Consider the following 21,190-nt stretch of genomic DNA (forward strand, 5'->3'; position numbering starts at 1 on the left):
TGATCCAGCCAGCTGTAATCATTCACTTTGTTTATACAACGAGTCCCTTGGAGATGGAGACTTCTGGGATTAATGACGTGCGGTGATAAACTTCTATGCTTGACCAATCAAAGCAGAGTGTGTGTGGTTATGTTAAACAAGATTTCATCTCCAGAAAAAAATAGAAGTGTTTTTATTGGGCAGGGAAAAGATAAAATAGTAGAACAGTCAGCTAACAAATATATAAGCAGAGTTGTGTAAAAGTCTTAATAGATCACTCTTCGTTCCTCAGGTACAGGCTGTGATTACGAAAAGTCCTTTCTATTTTTATCTTCTCACATTTGGAAATGCTACAGGGTTGAAGAATATCCAGGATTAGAACATTATAAACCAATAAAACCTTGCTTATAAAATCCACAGGAAGGCAATGCTAAGACTTTAAAATCTGTGTCATAATGTCCGTCTTTCCAGTCTCTGTTGACAAGCAGAGTACTAGAGAAGGTGAAGATGGTAAATGTTCTCCCTGTGGCACCAAAGAAGACGTTCAAGAGGTGATAAAAGCGTTGATAAGTGTCTACGCATTGGCTCGAGAGAGAGAGAAAAAATACCCTGCAGCATTGAGAAAACGTGTGACCTTCCCTGCATAAGAGATTAATGGGATTCTAGCAAAAGATGAAAGTATCTACATACATGTGGCTGCTGCCAGAGAAAGACCCGGCCGCATGGGCCACAGATGAAAGAGAATCTAATATCAGGATTAAGATTAAAGGACGGATATCTAACTGTGATGTCGGCTGAGATTATTGGTCAGTGGATTCAAGTTGTACTGGGTAGGAACGTTGGTCTGATATGTTTTAAGACGTTTGATTCCTATTCTCTCTTTTCCAGGTGTTATCAACATCCCAGCTGTAGCGCTGGGCATGTTTTCGGGGGGTCTGCTGATGAAACGACTGAAGCTGAACATCATGGGTGCGGCGAGGTTCGCTTTCGGGACGTCCCTCATCGGTTATGTCCTCTCGCTGATGTTCTTCGCCCTGAGCTGTGAAAATGCAAAGGTGGCAGGAGTTACGCTGTCATATGACAGGTGAGAAAACCAATAAAACATTTATAAAAAGAAGAGATTTGAGTAGTAAAAAGTTTAAAAAAACATTTCAACGCCAAGCAAGTCATGCATAGTTGAAAATGTTTTGTTAAAATCCTAAATCTTGAAAAAAAAAGGTTTATCGGATCAATGTCAATTGGGGTTGGGGGTCTTAATCTCTCAACCCCTCAGGATTATATTTTGTGGGCTGCAACCCAGTAGCATATCATGGTGTGGGTGGTGCAGAAGTAACCCCTGTAGCAGGCAGTACCACTCGGACCAGTATCAGCTGACTGAGTCACATGATGTTAAAAAACACAATCAAAGGGAACTAAACCAAACAAATAAAAATAAAAAATGGCACTTTTGCTTACAGTGCAACACAAACAAAATACATGAACCAAATACCAAAAAAAATAGAAATAGGCATAAAAGGCAGCACCCAGAAAGTGAAGCATTTTTAGCCTTTTAGACCTGCATTGCATGCTGGGAAGCTCAGTTTTCAAGAAATAATTTCATTAAATTAAACTATGTGGAGCTTAATTCTTTATAAAATGACATTAACTAAAACTTGATCAATTCAAATTCCCACAAAAGTCTCACATATGATGAACAGGCTGTTCTCATTCAGTCAAACCCAATTATTTACTGAAATACAGGATTTCTGGAAAGACAAAACCATCTTTCCCTCTTCTTTCTTTCAATCTGGTGGTTGTTGCTGTCTTGGTTTGATGTTCCAGTTAAAGTACCTGTTGATGTATCTATATGTTTGGATTAAAGAATCACGTTTTTTCTTTTTTGGTTTGTTTTTTCGTGACAGTATTGAGGACATTTCTCACGACACACATTCGGTGTTGAGTGGCTGCAACAAAGGCTGCTCCTGTTTGTCCAACAGCTGGGACCCGGTGTGTGGAGAGAACGGGATCATGTATGTTTCTCCCTGCCTGGCTGGCTGCTCCTCGTCGGCTGGATCAGGGAAAAACCAGGTAAGGTTTCATCCGTCTACTACCATGAATCTTCGTAAGATTGTGATTCTCTGCTTGTTCTACCACTGTGTTAGTTGGTACTTCAACTTCCAACAACCTCCTAGTGACCTTCTGTGACACATATCTGGGCTTCTTTTCTTCAGACCCTAATATTGTCATGCTGTCAGGAGGTGGACTAAATGATGAACCATGTTCAAAGCAAAGGCAACTTTCAAGTGACTATTTTGGATGTTATGGAATTGAAGGATCATCAGCGATCAAACTCATTCAGGACCTTAAGAGTTTTCCATTGGTAAAGAAAGTTTAGAGATGCTTTCTACAGTATGTGAAGTATTACAATCTCTCTAAACCAGCCATGTTTAGTATTCCCATACAACTTTCACAAACCAGGATTCTAGTCGGTTAAAGTTCACCCAAAATTCTAATTTCACCTCTGACTCTTATGTCGACAAAGGGTTGTGATTACTTTCAGAGTAATCTGTTCCTTTTTAGAGTTAAAGTAAAAACATGTATGTTCATTTTAATGTAGAAATATTTCTCAGGGTATCTTCAGCTTCATCTTCATCTTCGTCCAAAAGACACACTTAAAAACATACAAGACATACGTCTGTAATGTCTGTCTTGTATTGAAGTTTCGACACCAGGAATAAGAGAAAAAACACTTAAATAATTCTGTATATTAGTTTGTTTGAAACAGAAGTTAAACCGTCTGTCAGCTCCAGCTACAAGTTTGTCCTAATTTAAACACATTGTATGTGTCAGCGTCACATGCGCAAGGTTTAGGCTGCTAGCCTATTAGCATCTGTTAAAAATAAACTTAAAATATAGACTAATTTAAGTTTTTTCCACAACAATTTCTCATGTCGTGGCTTCAATACAAGATGGATCTTACGGACGAGCTGTACAGAGGTATTTGGATGTTTTGGTCTTATCTATTTGGACAAAGATGAAGACGAAGACAACAAGCTCGGAACCTAAATTAAAATAAACAAACATTTCCACCTATAACTCTAAAATCATCAGATCATTCTGAAAATACCCATTAGATGACATGAGGGTGAGTAGAAAACATGTGAAATTTGGGTGCAATAACTCTTAGGTAGGTAGAAAAGGTGATTAACCATTTTCTTCTCGTCCCCATTTTGGTAGGAGTGCGTCTTCTATTCATTTTGTTTTTAATTCACTGGACTTAGAAATTAACATCTATATTCACTGGTCAATCATGGCCTGTGACATCATGGCCCTGCTCAGTAAAAAGCGCCATCAGTCTCCCTGTTGGTCTCAGACAAAAGACCATAATCAGCCAAGTTAAAAAACACTCCATTAACTCTTGGACTTGGACAAAGTGCAACCAAGGGTTCCATTGCGGCCGGTTGACTGTATTCATGTGGCCCTCATAAATCTGGGTAAAACAGATCATGTAGAAAATGTTATAATCTTCATTATTCGTCTGTATTGCTATTTGGCAAAACAATTTACTATGTTATTATTATTATCTTATATTATTATATTTTGTCATTTATAAAATAAATGGCTTAAAATAAATGAATGAATATAATCTTTTATATTTAATGAGCATTTATTAACCCCCCATAAAAGTAGAAAAATCAAAAAATTTAGTTAAAAATATTTGTAAAAAACTAAACAAAACAATCTTATATGTCTACATGTTTAATATGTTTGAGCTTAAAGGCAACATTTCTCAAAATTGAACTTTTTCCCCCACAAAATAAGCCCGATATGAAACAATTAAATTTCAAAAATTGGTCATTAAATTTCCTCAGGGGCCACATTTTATACAGAGACTTTTGTAAGGGGCCATCAAGCAAAAATAGGAGCGAAAAGTCTAAATATAATGGGATCCCTCTAAAAAAAAAAAAAAGATTTAATATTTATTTCTTATTCTGATACAAAAGCCCTTTATTAATTATTAATTATTTTTATTATTTAATTACACACAAAAAACAACCTGGTCTAGAGACCATAGACAGTGTCACTGCATGTGTCAATGTCCCTCCAGGTCTTCTCCAACTGTAGCTGTGTGGGTCCCAGTGGCAACTTCACAGCCAGGGCTGGTCAATGCAACGACAAGGACGACTGTGACAGAATGTTTCCCTACTTTCTGGCTCTCTCCGTCATCACTTCCTTCATCATCTCTCTTGGAGGAACGCCCGGCTACATGCTCCTCATCAGGTCGGACTACTTTTTTTTTTTCCCCATTGCATTGCTTCGACTGGGCCAACTTGAATTCTAATAAGCTGCTGCAGAGAACATACTGTACGTGCTCTAGTAGCCCCGTGAAAGACGAGTAAAAAGACTTTGATGACGATGATGTTCGACATACTGACAGACGTTAATGACATATGTAACACACACATAGCACCATCTTCCAGAGAAACTTTTATTCTTGCCTTTGAATCACCGCATTTTATAAGAGGACACTGTCTGAGATGGAGGAGGCTTAAAAATGAGACTAGCCTGTTTAAACAGTCACAAGTTCAACATGATACACATCTAAGAGAGAGGATCTCCTAAAGCTCCGTCAGCTGATCTCTCTGGAATGTTCCTGACTCTTTACGTGTCCCTTCAAAGTCTTCCTCGAGTCAATCCTTGACAACTAAAACAACCAGTGTTGCATTAAAAGGAGACATTTCCCCACAATTGCAAGTTATAAAACAATTACATCATTGTGTTGGTTATATTACTCTGATGACATTCTCATTGTATATTAAGCTTTTATCAACTCTTGTTTTAAATATACAACTAATGATGGATTGATGAGGTTTCGTGACACATCGTCATCATCTTCAGAGCTAAGAAGACGGCGCTCCAAGTTTTAAAAATCCAATAATTATAGAGCAGAGAGTTCCATTATCTTGAAGATGAGGACACCGTTTCATGAAAACTGAACTTCTGTTTCATGAGGACGCATCAGCTACTTTATTTTATCTATTTTCCTGAACCATGGTTAGCCATTTCGTGAACCACCGCCGGCCGTTTCGTGAACCACCGTCGGCCGTTTCGTGAACCACCGTCGGACGTTTCGTGAACCACCGTCGGTTGTTTATTGACCACCGTCGGCCGTTTCGTGAAACATCGTCGGCTGTTTCGTGAAACATCGTCGGCTGTTTCGTGGAACATCTTCAGCCGGTTCGTGAAACATCGCCTGCCGTTTCGTGAAACATCGTCGGCCGTTTCCTGAACTGTCGTTGGCTTTCGTGAACTATAGTTAGCCGTTTCGTGAACTATCGTTGGCTTTCGTGAACTATCGTTGGCTTTCGTGAACTATCGTTGGCTTTCGTGAACTATCGTTGGCTTTCGTGAACTATAGTTAGCCGTTTCGTGAACTATCGTTGGCTTTCGTGAACTATCGTTGGCTTTCGTGAACTATAGTTAGCCGCTTGCGTGAACCATCTTCAGCTGTTTCGTGAACTATCGTTGGCCGTTCCGTAAAACATCGTCAGCCGTTTCGTGAACTATCGTTGGCTTTCGTGAACTATAGTTAAGGTAAGGTAAAACTTTATTGAGTTTAGTTAGCCATTTCGTGAACCATCTTCGGCCGTTTCGTGAACCACCGTCGGCCGTTTCGTGAACCACCGTCGGCCGTTTCGTGAACCACCGTTGGACGTTTCGTGAACCACCGTCGGCTGTTTATTGACCACCGTCGGCCGTTTCGTGAAACATCGTCGGCTGTTTCGTGAAACATCTTCAGCCGTTTCGTGGAACATCTTCAGCCGTTTCGTGAAACATCGCCTGCCGTTTCGTGAAACATCGTCGGCCGTTTCCTGAACTGTCGTTGGCTTTCGTGAACTATAGTTAGCCGTTTCGTGAACTATCGTTGGCTTTCGTGAACTATTGTTGGCTTTCGTGAACTATAGTTAGCCGCTTGCGTGAACCATCTTCAGCTGTTTCGTGAACTATCGTCGGCCGTTCCGTAAAACATCGTCAGCCGTTTCGTGAACTATCGTTGGCTTTCGTGAACTATAGTTAAGGTAAGGTAAAACTTTATTGAGTTTAGTTAGCCATTTCGTGAACCATCTTCGGCCGTTTCGTGAACCACCGTCGGCTGTTTCGTGAACCACCGTTGGACGTTTCGTGAACCACCGTCGGCCGTTTCTTGACCACCGTCGGCCGTTTCTTGACCACCGTCTGCCGATTCGTGAAACATCGTCGGCCATTTCGTGAACCATCGTCGGCTGTTTCGTGAAACATCGCCGGCCGTTCCATGAAGCATCGTCGGTTGTTCCGTGAAACATCGTCGGCTGTTTCGTGAAACATCGCCGGCCGTTCCATGAAGCATCGTCGGTTGTTCCGTGAAACAACGTCGGCCGTTTCGTGAAACATCGCCTGCCGTTTCGTGAAACATCGTCGGCCGTTTCCTGAACTATCGTTGGCTTTCGTGAACTAAAGTTAGCCGTTTCGTGAACTATCGTTGGCTTTCGTGAACTATCGTTGGCTTTCGTGAACTATAGTTAGCCGTTTGCGTGAACCATTTTCAGCTGTTTCGTGAACTATCGTCGGCCGTTCCGTAAAACATCGTCAGCCGTTTCGTGAACTATCGTTGGCTTTCGTGAACTATAGTTAAGGTAAGGTAAAACTTTATTGAGTTTAGTTAGCCGTTTGTGAACCTTTGTCAGCCGTTTCGTGAAACATCGTCGGCCATTTCATGAAACATCGCCTGCCGTTTCGCGTAACATCGTCTGCCGATTCGTGAACCCTTGTCAGCCGTTTCGTGAACTATCGTCGGCCGTTCCGTGAAACATTGTCAGCCGTTTTGTGAAAGACCATCAGCTGTTTCATGGGAGATCATCAGCCATTTCGTAAAACCTCAACAGTGGTTACGTGAAACATCGTCAGCCAATTTGTGAGACATTGTCAGCTGTTTCATGAAATATTGTGAGCTGTGCTGTGAATTATCAATTGCTATAAATCATGATTTTAAGGCAAACTAAAAAACAAGTCAATGCTGAATACACTTATATGCACAACATAAAATATGAAGCAGGAAGACGTATAAATATGTTGCTGTCTTTCATGTAGATGCATCAAACCACAGCTGAAGTCTTTTGCTTTGGGGTTCCACGCACTCGCGACCCGAACTCTTGGTAAGTCTATACGTTTATTCAAAAAATGTTTCACGCCAGGCAGTTGTAATCTGTTGAATATGAAACTTATATATGGATGTATAAGTGTCTGCATGTGCTGTTCTGCAGCTGGGATTCCAGCCCCCATATATTTTGGAGCCATTATCGACACCACATGTCTGAAGTGGGGCCAGAAGAGATGTGGAGGTTTGGGAGCGTGTCGGATTTACAACACCACCGCATACAGGTCGGAATTCTAACCTATATATATACGCTTTGTAACATAGTTCCTTTATGGTTTATATTTCAATAAAGTGTGCATGAAATAAAATAATTCCATTTTGAAATGTACAGTTAAATATTCACAGCGTTTGTTTTTTGTGTGGCAATTTAACTTCTGGCCATTAGGTGGCAGCAATCATTACATCCTCAGCACCTAAAGGAAAAATAAAATATAGACACACATGTATACAATACTATTGATATTCAACAGTATTTTTATATATATATATATATATATATATATATATATATAATTTTGTTGATAGTTCTTTGGTGGATTATTTTTCAATAAAGTGTCCATAAAATAAATGTAAAAGTAACACACATATATTTACGGTGTTTGTTCATTTTTGTGTGGCGGATTCACTTCTGGCCACTAGGTGGCAGCAGTCATTACATCCTCAGCAGCTAGAGGAATAATAAAATCCCACGAGATCTCGGAGACAGAGGACGAGAGGATACAGAGTCTCCAGCAGATTTTAAAGCTGATGTTTGGACATATTTCGGTTTCAAAACAAATGAAAGCAGTTACGACTGCGTCAAGAGTCATGTGGTCTGTAAATTCTGCAACACAACAAGTACAAGTACTCGATAATACATATCAATACAATACAAATAAATATCAGCAGATTCTTGCACATCTGTAATTTCAACGGGAGAAAAAAAACGTTTTTTAAAGCTGATTTTCAAAGAAAACATTGTGATTTAAATGATCCTTACACCCCTGAGATAACCAAGATGGATAATCAGACCTAAGGTTCTGACCAGTGCTTCGTCTCGTTCCTCAGGATAGCGTACCTGGGTCTGACGCTGAGCCTCCGCACCGTGTCCTTCGTCATCTGCATCCCTGGATTCGTCCTGCTGAGCCGGCAGCTGAGAGAGGAGGAACGTAACGCTCGCCACGGAGCGCTGGCCAACGGTGGCACGGAGCTAGAAGCCCTTCGGAAGGAAGAGTTTGTCATCTCAAACTTTGACCCTCTACAGACGACGGACAAAGACAGGGAGACGAGACTGTAACAAACACGCGAACAAATATGCTAACAACAAAAAAAACAACAACAAAACATGCAGATTTGCAGGGAATCACGTTTGTATCTGATAATCTCACTTTGAAGAATAGTTTCTATATTTTTACTACTTCACCTGTGGAGGCGTTGACATGAATTTGATAGAGCTGAATGTACATGCTGTTATTTTTCTTCACTGAGATAAGAATATTTTTGAATATCGAGTGTAAACTTTGTACAGACTACTGCAGAAACACTCAACACACCAGCACATAATTAGCTGCCTTTTTTTGTCATATTTTTTGTCACTTTATTCTTTTTCTTTTTAGGAATCACTGACCTTAAACTTTTTTTAAAAAAAGTGGCCTTAACATTTAGATTGATTTACAGTGCACAGAAGCTGTGTGATTTCACACAAAGTTGCTATGATGTTTAAGCTACAGATTTAAAAATAATAATTTTGTATTTTATTAGTTACTGTCAGTGAATGAAGCTAATATCATGTTGATTCATTAAAAAAAAGTATGATCCTATACATTTACAGACGTATAATAAGTGATAGAGTATAGAGGGCAGACCTCTGCCAAGCAGCTCGCTTTCACCCAATAGACATTTTAGTAATATTATCCACCGCTTAATCTACATTTTCCTGAGAATTATAGTTAAATTTGCAAATTGCATAACTTTCATTACCTTCCTTTGTAGAGGTAAAAAAAAGACGAAATTATGTCTTGGCAAGGTCAGGTACATCAGGCGCACGGCTATGCTAGCAATTGTGCAATATCAGAAAAACATCGGGAAAATACAAGGTAAACTATTTAAAAAGCACTTGTTTAAAGATCGCTTAAAGTATAAAAAGGACCGATAGGATCCTTATTTGCACATGAATGTCAATTTAAATAATAATTTAAGATTCAAGTTAATTTGCGTGACAGTGCACTGAAATCAATCTCACTTTTTTATCTCTGAACCCGGGTTGTTCTACACTTTGTATTTTTTGATGTAAAATGTGTGATCATTATTCTGCTTTAAAGCCCAAACTGGGACGTGGTGCACGAACCTCCTGTCGCTGCATAGGAGGGGGGACACTCTGGACAGCTCGTCTGTCCATCACAGAGCACGTAATGTTATCAACGACTTCGATTACCTCGACATTTTTGGCCACACGAGCCGCCGAAAGTTCCTCGTGCTGCGACACCAGCAGCACCAACCACTTCAACACTGTGCCGACTACTGTTGCAATAACAACTAATGTGAGACATGAGACGACAGTAGCATGTTGTTAGCATGTAATGTGTGTCTGTTTGAGACACGCTAAAAAATTGCCTTTTTATGTTCAGACAGAACTTCAAATTGATTGTTCCATCAACGGGATCGATCTCATGCACAGAAAGGAGGAAGAAAAACGTGTTGAATGTTCAGAGGTTGACCAGAATTTGCCTTTAGTTCTACAAACACTAACTGTTGCGACTGCTTTAATAGTTGTAGTGCACTACGGGACTTTAAGTCCGAGTTGTGGGAAATGCTTTTCACTAGAAGGTTATTATTAAAAGACATTATCAAATCATTTCGCTTTGGCTCAAAACTGAATTACTGTGCCTTACACGAGGCCTTAGTAGAAAGTTGGTTCAGTTAAGAAACGTGTATCTGTAGCAAAAATAATGCTTTGTCGCAACATGACGGGCCAGTTTATGTAAACGTTAAAAAAAAAAGAAGTGGCCTTCTGACCATGTTGATATTGGAAACATTTCCTGACAATCATTATTTCTCTTTATAAATGTGAACATTTTTATTTCTTTTGTGAGAGACATTTGTATCATGTTTTTAAGTTTCGTTTGGATGTTAAAGTTTGAGAAAAAGACGAAGGAAGCCGCACTGGAAGAAAAAGAACCGTCAATAATTCTCTTTATGTAATGTATTTTATCGCATTTGATACATTTGACTGTAAATTGGAATGGATCTGTTTTTTTGAATGTGCTAGAAAAATAAAAATGTTAAACATTCTATCAATTTCGTCTACTGGTTCATTAAGGAGTGAAAAAAAAGCGAATTCTGGAAATTGTACATGTTTAATATATAAAAATAAACACAATAAACCCAAACGTACAAGGATATAAAGTGAATTCATTTGGTTTCATTTTGGTTCATATATAAAATATATGGTTTCCATATTAATTCTTCAGGTTTAACCCACTGCCACAGTCACAGTAAAACAAGAAGAAATAAGACTTTTTTTGTGAAGTGCAAGTGAGCAGATGTTTCTCAGACTGTTTGAGTTCAGTCCGTGTTCGTGATGAAATTAAAACAAGAGCAAAATAATAGTTAAACTACATTCTATGCAGTGACAAACCTTCACGCCATGTGCACACACGTGGAACAACAATAATCCTAATCCGCTTTTTTGTTTCCATCGTCGTGAAGATTCTGTGAAGAGATATTCAGAATTAAACATTTTCAAAATTTACTAAATGAAACAAGTGAATTTGTGATTAAACACCAGATTTAACAGAGGATTATAAAGTCGGAAATTCACCTGCAAAGCCTGATGTTCCTCGAGCAGCCTGTCGTACTCTCTGGAAAGTCCGTCCATCTGCTTCTTCATCATTTCTCGCTCTGACTCGGACGTCTTCAGGGCTGACGGGGCGACAGATTTTGAACTAAAAGACGACTGGCAACTGGTATATAAAAAAATTTAAAAAATCAAGTAACACACAAACCTTCTACTGATTTCCTGAGCTCCTCTTGAAGTTTCTCCGCTTCTCCTCGGAGCAGCTCGATGCCTTCAGCTGTTGCCTTGTCACCCTTTCCTTCCATCAGAGTCTGAGAAGAACGGAAGTAGGTTCAGTGTACTCGTTCTCCCACCAGGTGGCACTCTCTGCTCTATAGCATATGACTTGTAACTTTATTCTTAAACACACACGTGGTAAAGGTGCAGCCCAGGGGCCACCTGTGGCCCTTTGACTGTATTTATGTCGCCCTAATGAAGTCTTTTGGGCGACATACAGTACATGCAGTCCTAATAATGATAGAATCTAACACATTTATTTTGCATTTATAGCCGACTCCTTTAAGAAACATCTTAAGACGTTTCTATTTGTTCAGGCTTTTCCTTGATTTTCTCGAACTCCTGTGTTGTTCTCAGTATTATCTTGATCTTTAAAGTATATACTTTTTTGAGTATTGTTTTGATTGTTTAAGCGCTTTGTGACCCTGGTCTGGAAAAGCGCTATATAAATAAATATTACTTACTTACTTATTCATTACTCGTTTCTAAATTTGATTTTGAAGGTTTTTGTTTTAAGAGTTTTGACTTCCGCTTTTGTAAGTAAGTAAGTAAGTAATATTTATTTATATAGCGCTTTTCGAGACCAGGGTCACAAAGCGCTTTAACAATCAAAACAATACTCAAAACAGTACATACTTCAAAGATCAAGACAACACCGAGAACTGAATTATATATATTTAAAGAAATTAAAGTTGTATAAAACACAATACGATTATAATTTCAGCATATTTAGCTTGATTTTATACTACTTTATTTTTTGCTTGATGGCATCTTGCAACAGTCGCCCCTGAGGACATGTAATTGCCCAACATTTATTAAAAAAAAGTCTTATATCTTTGGAAATTAACAGTCGGAGTAATGACATGAAGTGACAGCTCTGATAGAAACAGTCCACTCAATATACTAAACGTAATTAATGCATGTTTGAATTTGTTTTTAGAAGTCTTTATCCCTTTTATTTTAACAAACGCCTAATACTTTTTCTTGGACAGAGGCTTGTGAAATCACTATGTAAGCCCAGCAGGGGGCAGTATAACACAAAGCGATTTCAATCTGTCATTCGATCTAAATGTATTTTCTCGTCTCGTCATCACAAACCTTTTTCAGCAGCTCGTTATCCTCCTTGTACTTATTGGCAGCGACGTTCGCTTTGTCAGCCTGATCCTGAAGCGCCGTGGTCGTGGTGGACGCCGACGCCAGCTGATTGATCAAGGTGACCACTCGCTTCACGACCCTGAAACGGGAACACATCATTGGCGAGACCGCTGGAGAGAAGATCGAGTGTGTGTGTGTGTGTGTGTGTGTGTGTGTGTGTGTGTGTGTGTGTGTGTGTGTGTTGTGCTGACTCACAGCCAGAGGAAAACAGCGAATCCAGAGATGTAAAGGTTCCGCTGAGCTCGGAAAAGCTTCATGTGCAAGTGGTCGTGCATGTTGGGCAACAGCTTGGCGTTGGAACCGACATCCTTGGACGAGTATTTCCTCACCTCTCGGACTGCGTCTAAAACACACGACAACGGTTCAGATTCGAAAGGTTGTGAAGGCGGAGAAACACTTGTTTCACCTACCGAGGAAGAGAACGATGAGGATGATGATGATGGCGAGGAAGGCTTTGTTCCAGAACTTTGCCAGGTTGCTCCAAATCCGAAATCCAAAGATCTTCTGCCATCTGGTATCAAGAGAGATGTTGAATATTTACTCTCAGTCAGTAACTTCTTAAAGAAATAAACATTCCATTTAAACTATTTTGCTAAGAGATGAATTCAATCTTTTATATATATTTACTAGGTTTTGTAAACTCACCTCTTAGCAGATACAAATGGTATACAAAGAATGAGAAGAACTGCAATCTCCATGTAGAGGAAGATCGCCACTACTGTCCATTGAAGACCCATTTTATTCACTTTGTTTCCTCAAATCTGCAAAAAAAAACAACAGTTTTTTTAATGTTCTTAATGGATATTTTCACTTTACTAATACAAACATGGAACATAGGCAGGTTTATTGGCATCGATACTGTAGTAATAAGGATACATTTTTTGTATTGCTCAAGTACTTGAGTTACAGAATTTAAAGACCAAATGACTCTCAATGAAGTCGCAACTCCTTTAATTTACTCTGAAAACAAAATATGTCCAAACATCAGCTTTTTAAAGCTGCTGGAGACGACTGTATCCTCTCGTCCTCAGTCATTAGCTGCGGAGGATGCAATTATACCGGCTGGAAGTGTTATCGCGACACAAAAATGAACAAACACAACGAATATTTACATGTTATAATGGTATAATAAATAATATTGAATTGTTTTATTTTATGCAAACTTTATTGAAATACAAACCATATAAAAAACTATGAACCAAAAAGATTTGGTACTGTTAAATATTGATACAGCGTTGTGGAAATGTTTATTTTTTTTTAATATAAAAATGTATTTCCACTCTTTAGAAGTACATTTTTCAAGCAGTCTGTTGACCTTATGGAAAAAAAAAAGTTTGTTAAGCTTGTAGCTGTCAATCAAATAGATTCTCATCCATATGATCTGTCGGTCAAGAGATCAATTCTTTCTTCTAGTTGAAAAACAGGAGTGTCCTCACCATGAATCAGCCTGTAGTTATTCAGTACACAATTCACACACTTTAGCACAGTGAGAGAGGGTGTGACTGTTGATTCAACTGCTTTCAAAGGTACTTTTGATTAATAATAACAATATTATGAGCTTGAAAAGAACATTTTAACAAACTGTACTTATCTAACTATGTTACTGAGTCTTCAATCACATCAACAACGATGATTCAATAATGTATAATACAATGTATACTTACTAACATAACAATAACTTTTAAGTTTAATAGAAATAAGTTTAAACGAGTGTTTATTTGAAAAGATAATGCATCAGTCGTTGGTGGGATTTCCTCGTGTTTTCTCAAATATTTCATCAGCAATATTGAAATAAATCTGTTTTAGATGAAGATTTTGTCAATAATCTTCATTATTATGATGAATAAATAATGAAATAATCAAACATGAAGCGAACACATCGTCGTCCTATAAACATAGACCACATACTGTCAAGACTTTTTAAGGATTTCAGGTGAAGCTACTGAGAACAACTTATCCTGAAACGTACCTTCTCGAGCAGAAAATCTTCTACATTGAAGTGAAAATGTGTTGAAAAAAGAAAAGTTCTTCGCTTATCCTACTTCCTGATTCAACGATGCTGGCAAGAGTTGGCCACCACCACGACTTCCACATCCTGCCTTCAAAATAAAGTTAACGTCTACTTTTTTTTATTTCACTTTCTCCAAATCACAGACTTAAATCATTTATATTTAATCGTATTACTAGTATAATTAATACGCCATTTATAAAATCTAAAAATAATTCGTTTATGTCCCTGATAATAAACGCACTTCCGGTTTACTTTTTGTTTGTTATTCCAATGCTTATTGAAAATCCAACCGTGACAAAATTCTAGTTGTTTTCAGCATTGTATATATCAGAAGGTCATACAAGCGCAATTGTAAGTATAAAAAAACAATCCCAGTTTATTTAATCAATTCTGTGAGTGTCTTATGTCCTCTCATGTAATTCCCTCAGGGGCCACAGTGGCTGTGGTGAGGGGCCATCAAGCAAAAATAAAAAAAAGTTACAAGTATAATATCAGGTTTTAAAGTCTAGCTGAACATGCTAAAAAATGTTATTTCATTGTATTTTAGACCACTTAAACCTAAAACAAAATCACTCTGACCCGCTCAAGTAGAAGAACTCACATTTCTCCGATCCTTAAAACTCTTCACTGGCTTCCAGTTTCTTTCAGGATCAACTTTAAAATTCTGGTTCTTACTTTCAGATCTATTCATGGTCAGGCTCCTCCTTACATCACTGATCTGATCCAGCCTTACACCCCAGCTCAGGCTCTGTGGATCAGAATCTACCGATGGTTCCTGAACATACTTCAGGACCAGAGGAGAGAAATCCTTCCAGGCTGTTGCTCCTAAGCTTTGGAATGATCTTCCTCTCCCTTTGTGTTTGATGACCTACTGACTCCTTCAAGAAACATCTTAAGACATTTCTATTTGTTCAGACTTTTCCTTGATTTTCTGGAACTCCTGTTGTGTTATCAGTTTTATCTTGACCTTTAAAGTATATACTTTATTGAATATTGTTTTGATTGTTTAAGCGCTTTGTGACCCTGGTCTAGAAAAGCGCTATACAAATAAAAATGACTTACTTACTTACTATATTCATATTCAGAGCCCAGTAATGATAGAAATGAATACAAAAATAAAATGGTTATTTTCTACATGAACTTTGACCTCATGGGGGCCACATGAATACAGTCAAAGGGCCTCACTTTAACCAGGTCTGAAATAGAGTGATGTTCTAAAGCTACAGTGCAAATTCTATTGAAGATGTTTTGAGGTGAAACATTAATCATATTATTTAAAAAATAACTTTATTAACATAGCAAAGTAAATAACCACAATAAAATCACATGGAACGTGGCACAGTTAAGACATCAGCAATTCATAATCTGTTATTTGGTTAAAAAAAACATTAAAATTTCAATCCAGACTTCATCAGACTTCTTTTTCAAGGCCTCGATGACCTTCTACTGGTTCACACGCCGATCCATAGGTTGTCTCCAGGTAGTCAATGACCGCCGAGACGCTGGAGAGAGAATTGAAGACCTTCTTCTCGGGCTGTGAGCTGACCCGCTCCAGCATGTACATGAGGTGGTTGTGGAAGCATGTGAACGGCGTTCCGTGCTCCAGAGCTATATCCACCCAGTCCCACACACACTCCAGAGGGGTCTCTTCGTGGCCTGCGAACATCGCGGGGTTGGCGAGCAGACCTCGAGCAGCCATCACACCTGGAGTACAAACACATCATGATTGACAACTTTGTGATGATGAAAAGTTCTCAAGGTTAAAGCATTTCCTTTGGACAATTAAGTCAAACTTTTGACCCCAATTGATTGTTGAATTAAGAATTTTAATTGCAGTTTATAAGATATAAAATGAAAGTACATTCTTAGGTGTGGTAAACTTAAATGCTTTTTCAATGAAATAAGAACTTTTATTATTTACAAATTTGATAGTTTCGTAGCAATAAAGTACTTTTCAATGTAGCCAAAAACCTTAAAAAAAACACAATGAACCATGTTACCTAAATACTAAAGTGTTTTTTTTTTTTACTGTATTTTTAATGATTAATGTATTTTTGTTGTTGTTTCAGGGTTCTTACAACTTAAGGCAAGTTAAATCCAAAACTGGTTAAGAGTTCTTTCGATACCATTTTAAATTAAATTAAAAACCAAGTTGACAAAAACAAAAACAAAAAAAACCCAATTAATTATTGATGAAAGTATGATTTAAAAATAATTTCACGAAATACACATTATCTGCCATTGCTTTCAGCTAATGAGAACATTTCTAAATATTTTTTAGAATATATTTTTACAAATATATTGAGATCGGAAATTAACATAAAAGCTTACTCATCATTTTAATATTTTCAGTAATTAAAAAAATGTGATTAAGACATTTTAATGCCAATTAAGGCCTTATTATTATTTTTTTTTTTCATGAACCTAAAGACTATTAAGACGTTTTAAACCAGTGTTATTTCTGGGTCAAGTTGACCCGGATGCCCAAAAACAAATGTGTTTGTGGTATCCCTTGTGTTGTCTCTGGGTCAATGACCTCCACCGCTGCATATGTATTTTTGGTATTTTTTTCTGGACTTCAGCTCCCCCTGAGATAAGACAAGGGTTAAGAAACAAAGCAATCCTGTTTTAAATAATGAATCTCCAACATTTAAATCTGGTTTATACAAAACCAACAACTCCGTAATACTTTTGCAAAGAGAAACTTACCATCGACACCGGTCAGCTGGTGGATGGACTCCACATCTCTGAGGTACTTGATGTCACCATTTGCAATGACAGGTATGGACACGCTGTCTTTAATGGTTTTGATGGCGTCGTAGTGAACGGGTTGGTGGCGCTCGTCTGCTGTGCGCCCGTGAACCGTGATCCACGAAACACCCGCAGACTCCACCTTTTGGCACAAGTCAACCGTCTGCCTTAGATCCTTGTGAATTCTGCACGAGAATAGATTTTAAAAATACATTTAAATTGACTAAAAATCCATTTTACTACCTGATTTTGATGGAAGCTGTGTAGTTTGGATTGTCCACCTGGTTTCGTACAAGTCGGACCATGTCACGAACCAGTTCAGGCTTCTTTATAAGACACGCTCCGTAGCCTTCTGACATGGCCCATCTGTAGCATGAACAAAACCACAGTCACTCCATCATAAAACCATATGGACGCCATAAATCTTGCGGATTCATCTTATCTGACTGCATTAGTAAATAGAACCCTTTCAAACCTGACGACAAGGTGACATTAAGAACAAGTCCTTACCTTTGTGGACAGCCACAGTTTAAGTCTACGCCAGTTGAAAAAGGTGCGACCAGACAAGCAGCATCAGCAAGAGTCTGAGCGTCACCGGCAGCAAATTGCACGATGAGTGGAGTGTCACCTGGAACGATAGACTCAATTTTAATAAATACATGTGACGGAAAAAACTAAATTTAAAGATGGATCGAACTGTACTTGAACAGCACTGTAATGAATTATTTTCAAATATATATGAAAAAAAAAATAGATATACATTTTGGCTTACCAATTACGGTTAAAATTTCAATAAAGTGAGTATGAAGTAAATTATTCAAGTTTTTCATTTTCAATTCACATGCAAATATACACAGCCCTTGTTCAATTTTTTGCTGCAATTAAACTTCTGGTCGCTAGTAGCAGCACTCATTAAGTCCTCTGACGCTAAAATAGCAATGAAATCCTGCGGTTTCCCAGCAAGGACTGAGGACGAGAGGATACAGTCTACTCCAGCAGCTTTTAAAGCTGATGTTTGGACCTAGTTTGGTTTCAAAACAAACAAAAGCAGTTATTATATCATAAAGAGTCATGAGGTCTGTACCTGGATTGTGCTTAAAATCACATGTGATCACATATAATATGAAGTAGAACAATCACTGCCAATATGAAGTAATTTACTCTTTTCCTAAACAAGTAAAGGACTGCGATCAAGCAAGCCATCATCCTGCCGCAACTCAAAAAAGCTTTAGTAAAGGTGTTATGGAAGGATCCACAAAGGCATTACATAATTAAAGTGTTGAAATATGATGTGTTATTTACCTATACAACTTAAAAAAAAATACATTTGCATTATTGTATTTATTGTAAAAGTATCAGTAGGTTTGGATCTAAAACAGTTTTTTTTTTACATTTTTGGTTGAGAAATGTATTGTCCAGTTAGTTCCTGTGATAATTATTAATACATTTTGAATACTATCAATATTGCGCAATATAATTTAATTCATATAATAACACTTTAAAAGGTTACAGAAATCTGACTATATTCTCATGTTCAGAGGGTCTACTACTACATTATTCCTGTTGAAATATGGAGTTATTGACATCCAAGTACAGTGCATTGATGTCACGTTTAATATTCCACAATATATTTTTAATTTATATCACAAAAACCTAATAGTTGACAATAATGTGACTTTATGTTTATGTTCAGAAGCTCTACAACTCTTTAGTGTGGAAATATACAGTACATTTATTGGCATCCAGGTTCAGTGTATTGATTATGGTATGTGTGTTTTTGCCTCTTTCTGGATATCGACAGTGATCAATCTCCGCGTTTCACGTTTGAGAAATATCTGGCGGATCTATATTCACCGTTCAATTAGTTTACGTCACCACTATTGATTAATACGATGATGATGATGATGTAGCACACACGTCATAGTTTATGTAGAATATAGAAACTTTCAGATTGATCAAGTATACGTGACAACATTTTCTATTTTTTCACTTGACAAAACTCTCTCGCAAAACATCTTAGATGAGTAAAATATTCTTTAGGACCCCCATTATATTATAAATAGTATATTTAACTGCGAGTCTTCCAAATAGCTTTTAAATTGATAGATTCGTTCTGAAGAAAACGTTCACGTTTGTTTTGTGTGTGTATGTATATATATACGCATGTATATTTATATAAGTGTATATATATATACACTAAAGTACAAGTTGTTTAAATATACAGTATAAATATTTAAACAACCGTTTGTTGAATCTGGGCTATTAACTTGTTATTTCTATGCATATTTTTAGAGCCATTTTTTTTCTACTTGAATGTTAATTGATTGATTAAAAATGATTTACATCATTATTACCTAATGACAAAATCATTTGTTTAGTAAGCTTTCCAATGATACCAACCTTTTTAAAAATTGAGTAAATATTGAGCAAGTTATGACATTTTAAAAGTCAGGTTCAACAAAAAGGTCACAGCTAAAATATTGACACCCATTGACTTAGTATTGAGGAGGTTGAGCAGAAATTAGTGCATTTATAATAGTCCATAACTTGCTTAATATTTATCACAGGAAAATGAAACATATAGCATTGGAATCTTATTTAAAAGACCTTCTATATGTTTCATAAAAATCAATTCATATTTAAGTTAATAAATCATTTTACACACATTATTGATGGCATCAATAAAGAAGTACACAAAAGTACTCACTGTGGCTGGTGGTAAATTCTGAGTCTCTGGCTTTCTCGGATCGAACGAAGTCCGCAGCGACGATCATGGGAGTGAAGCAAACATCGCACTTGTACTTCCTCACCAGAGACCTGAAGGCCAGCCTGAGCAGAAGAACATCATGTTGAGCAGCGACACAAAAGTCCTGGACGTGAGGCTTCAACTTACTTTGAGTAACGAACCATTGGAGCACAAACCGTCAGAACCTTCCCCTTCTCGAACATCTCCATGATGCTGCTCATATATGTGGATCCGTTCAAACATACACGTGTTTACTCTTTAAATAAACGCGTGACAGAGAGAAATCCATGTTTAACACATGTTTAATGTTGCTGTTTTCATCACGCTTCTTCTCTCTCAGCGGGGTCACCACCAGAGGAGCAAGAACAGCAGCGCCCCCTCTCGCCTGGGAGTGTCACCTACAAGCCGAAATAATGAAGCATAACAACAACATAAAGCGAATTTATTAACAGCAGACTAGACTACATCTCTGGATTAAGCTGGTTTATGGTGTAAATTGGAGCAAAAATGGAAGCGGAAAAACAAACCCCGAGGTCAGAGATTGAGTTTATGATGGAGAAACAGTTTTTCTATCAAAATACCTCAGAGGCAGAAACATCATTTGTGGAGGAAGATTGTTGCTGCAGAACTAGATTAGTCAACACTGTCACTGGACAACCCAGAGCATATGGGAGGAACAACTAATTGTTGGCTTTTATATCAGAGGTGGGAAACTACATTACCTCAGGGGCCACATTATATTAAGGGACTGTCAAGCCAACATAAAGAATGAACAAAACCTTAAAATAGAGAAAGAGAAAAGAAAAATGTCACTATGCCACAGCATGTTATAACAAAGCTAAATATAATTTAAATAAAAAATAAATAAAAAAGTATATATGATATTACTTATGATTAATGATTACTCATAAACACAAAAGTAAAAATAAAAGTCCTACAACGACAACAAAAAACATGTTATGGTTTTGCTGAATAATAATAATAAATATTATTAAATATATCCACACTTTGTACTCTTAATGGCTGCATAAATACAGTGTATGCATGATGTCAAAATACTACTATAAAACTGACCATTTATGCTTCTGATGGCTAACATTTTTTATCAAAACTCTTCTTTTAAATTGTAATTGTTTAAAAACCTTTTTTCTTCTAATTTCTTCATTTTATGTTCTATTTGGTTGTAATTGGTTTCATGTAATATTTAAAAATGTTTATAAAAATAAATACACAATATAATTTATGGCATAATAGCCTCATGTAATCGTTTGTATTTTTAAATTGTAAAAACAAGTATTTCAATAAATAAACAAAACATTAAAC

General features: G+C 37.4%; 3 protein-coding genes across 4 annotated transcripts in view; 1 reads left to right on the forward strand and 2 right to left on the reverse strand.

Moving 5' to 3' along the window:
• The window catches only part of LOC148075752 (solute carrier organic anion transporter family member 1C1-like), a 30,500-nt gene extending 20,184 nt beyond the window's left edge, over positions 1 to 10,316 (forward strand). For both annotated transcript variants that reach the window (XM_087795509.1, XM_087795507.1), the window contains exons 10-15: positions 868 to 1,063; positions 1,881 to 2,046; positions 4,067 to 4,239; positions 7,087 to 7,151; positions 7,260 to 7,377; positions 8,201 to 10,316. In XM_087795509.1, coding sequence (XP_087651635.1) covers positions 868 to 1,063; positions 1,881 to 2,046; positions 4,067 to 4,239; positions 7,087 to 7,151; positions 7,260 to 7,377; positions 8,201 to 8,429 — 947 coding nt within the window. In that variant the 3' untranslated portion in view covers positions 8,430 to 10,316. The remainder of the gene's footprint in view (positions 1 to 867; positions 1,064 to 1,880; positions 2,047 to 4,066; positions 4,240 to 7,086; positions 7,152 to 7,259; positions 7,378 to 8,200) is intronic.
• A 219-nt stretch (positions 10,317 to 10,535) lies between these two features.
• On the reverse strand, positions 10,536 to 14,450 carry bcap29 (B cell receptor associated protein 29). The gene is made up of 8 exons (XM_087795510.1): positions 14,329 to 14,450; positions 13,005 to 13,120; positions 12,770 to 12,870; positions 12,555 to 12,702; positions 12,303 to 12,438; positions 11,137 to 11,239; positions 10,953 to 11,053; positions 10,536 to 10,843 (listed from the first exon to the last, which is right to left on the reverse strand). Exons 2-8 carry the CDS (start codon positions 13,094 to 13,096, stop codon positions 10,808 to 10,810), a joined length of 717 nt encoding a protein of 238 aa, XP_087651636.1. The 5' UTR covers positions 13,097 to 13,120; positions 14,329 to 14,450; the 3' UTR covers positions 10,536 to 10,807.
• Positions 14,451 to 15,646: 1,196 nt separating this feature from the next.
• On the reverse strand, positions 15,647 to 20,196 carry dus4l (dihydrouridine synthase 4-like (S. cerevisiae)). The gene is made up of 6 exons (XM_087795663.1): positions 20,015 to 20,196; positions 19,829 to 19,950; positions 17,632 to 17,749; positions 17,365 to 17,487; positions 17,080 to 17,306; positions 15,647 to 16,074 (listed from the first exon to the last, which is right to left on the reverse strand). Exons 1-6 carry the CDS (start codon positions 20,086 to 20,088, stop codon positions 15,782 to 15,784), a joined length of 957 nt encoding a protein of 318 aa, XP_087651789.1. The 5' UTR covers positions 20,089 to 20,196; the 3' UTR covers positions 15,647 to 15,781.
• Positions 20,197 to 21,190: the final 994 nt, after the last annotated feature.

The sequence above is a fragment of the Callionymus lyra genome, chromosome 7 (assembly GCF_982586985.1).
Source record: "Callionymus lyra chromosome 7, fCalLyr1.hap1.1, whole genome shotgun sequence".
NCBI lineage: Eukaryota > Metazoa > Chordata > Actinopteri > Syngnathiformes > Callionymidae > Callionymus > Callionymus lyra.

Bases quoted from the DNA above. Each gene is read 5' to 3' on its own strand.
- bcap29 (XM_087795510.1), bottom strand. From the start codon at position 13,096: ATGGGTCTTCAATGGACAGTAGTGGCGATCTTCCTCTACATGGAGATT. The intron at 12,871-13,004 runs GTGAGTTTACAA...TCTTGATACCAG, and splicing joins CCATTTGTATCTGCTAAGAG to ATGGCAGAAGATCTTTGGAT. The intron at 12,703-12,769 runs GTAGGTGAAACA...CGTGTGTTTTAG, and splicing joins CCTCATCGTTCTCTTCCTCG to ACGCAGTCCGAGAGGTGAGG.
- dus4l (XM_087795663.1), bottom strand. From the start codon at position 20,088: ATGAGCAGCATCATGGAGATGTTCGAGAAGGGGAAGGTTCTGACGGTT. The intron at 17,750-19,828 runs GTGAGTACTTTT...CTATCGTTCCAG, and splicing joins AGAATTTACCACCAGCCACA to GTGACACTCCACTCATCGTG. The intron at 16,075-17,079 runs GTAAGTTTCTCT...TTTGTACTCCAG, and splicing joins CCAGCTGACCGGTGTCGATG to GTGTGATGGCTGCTCGAGGT.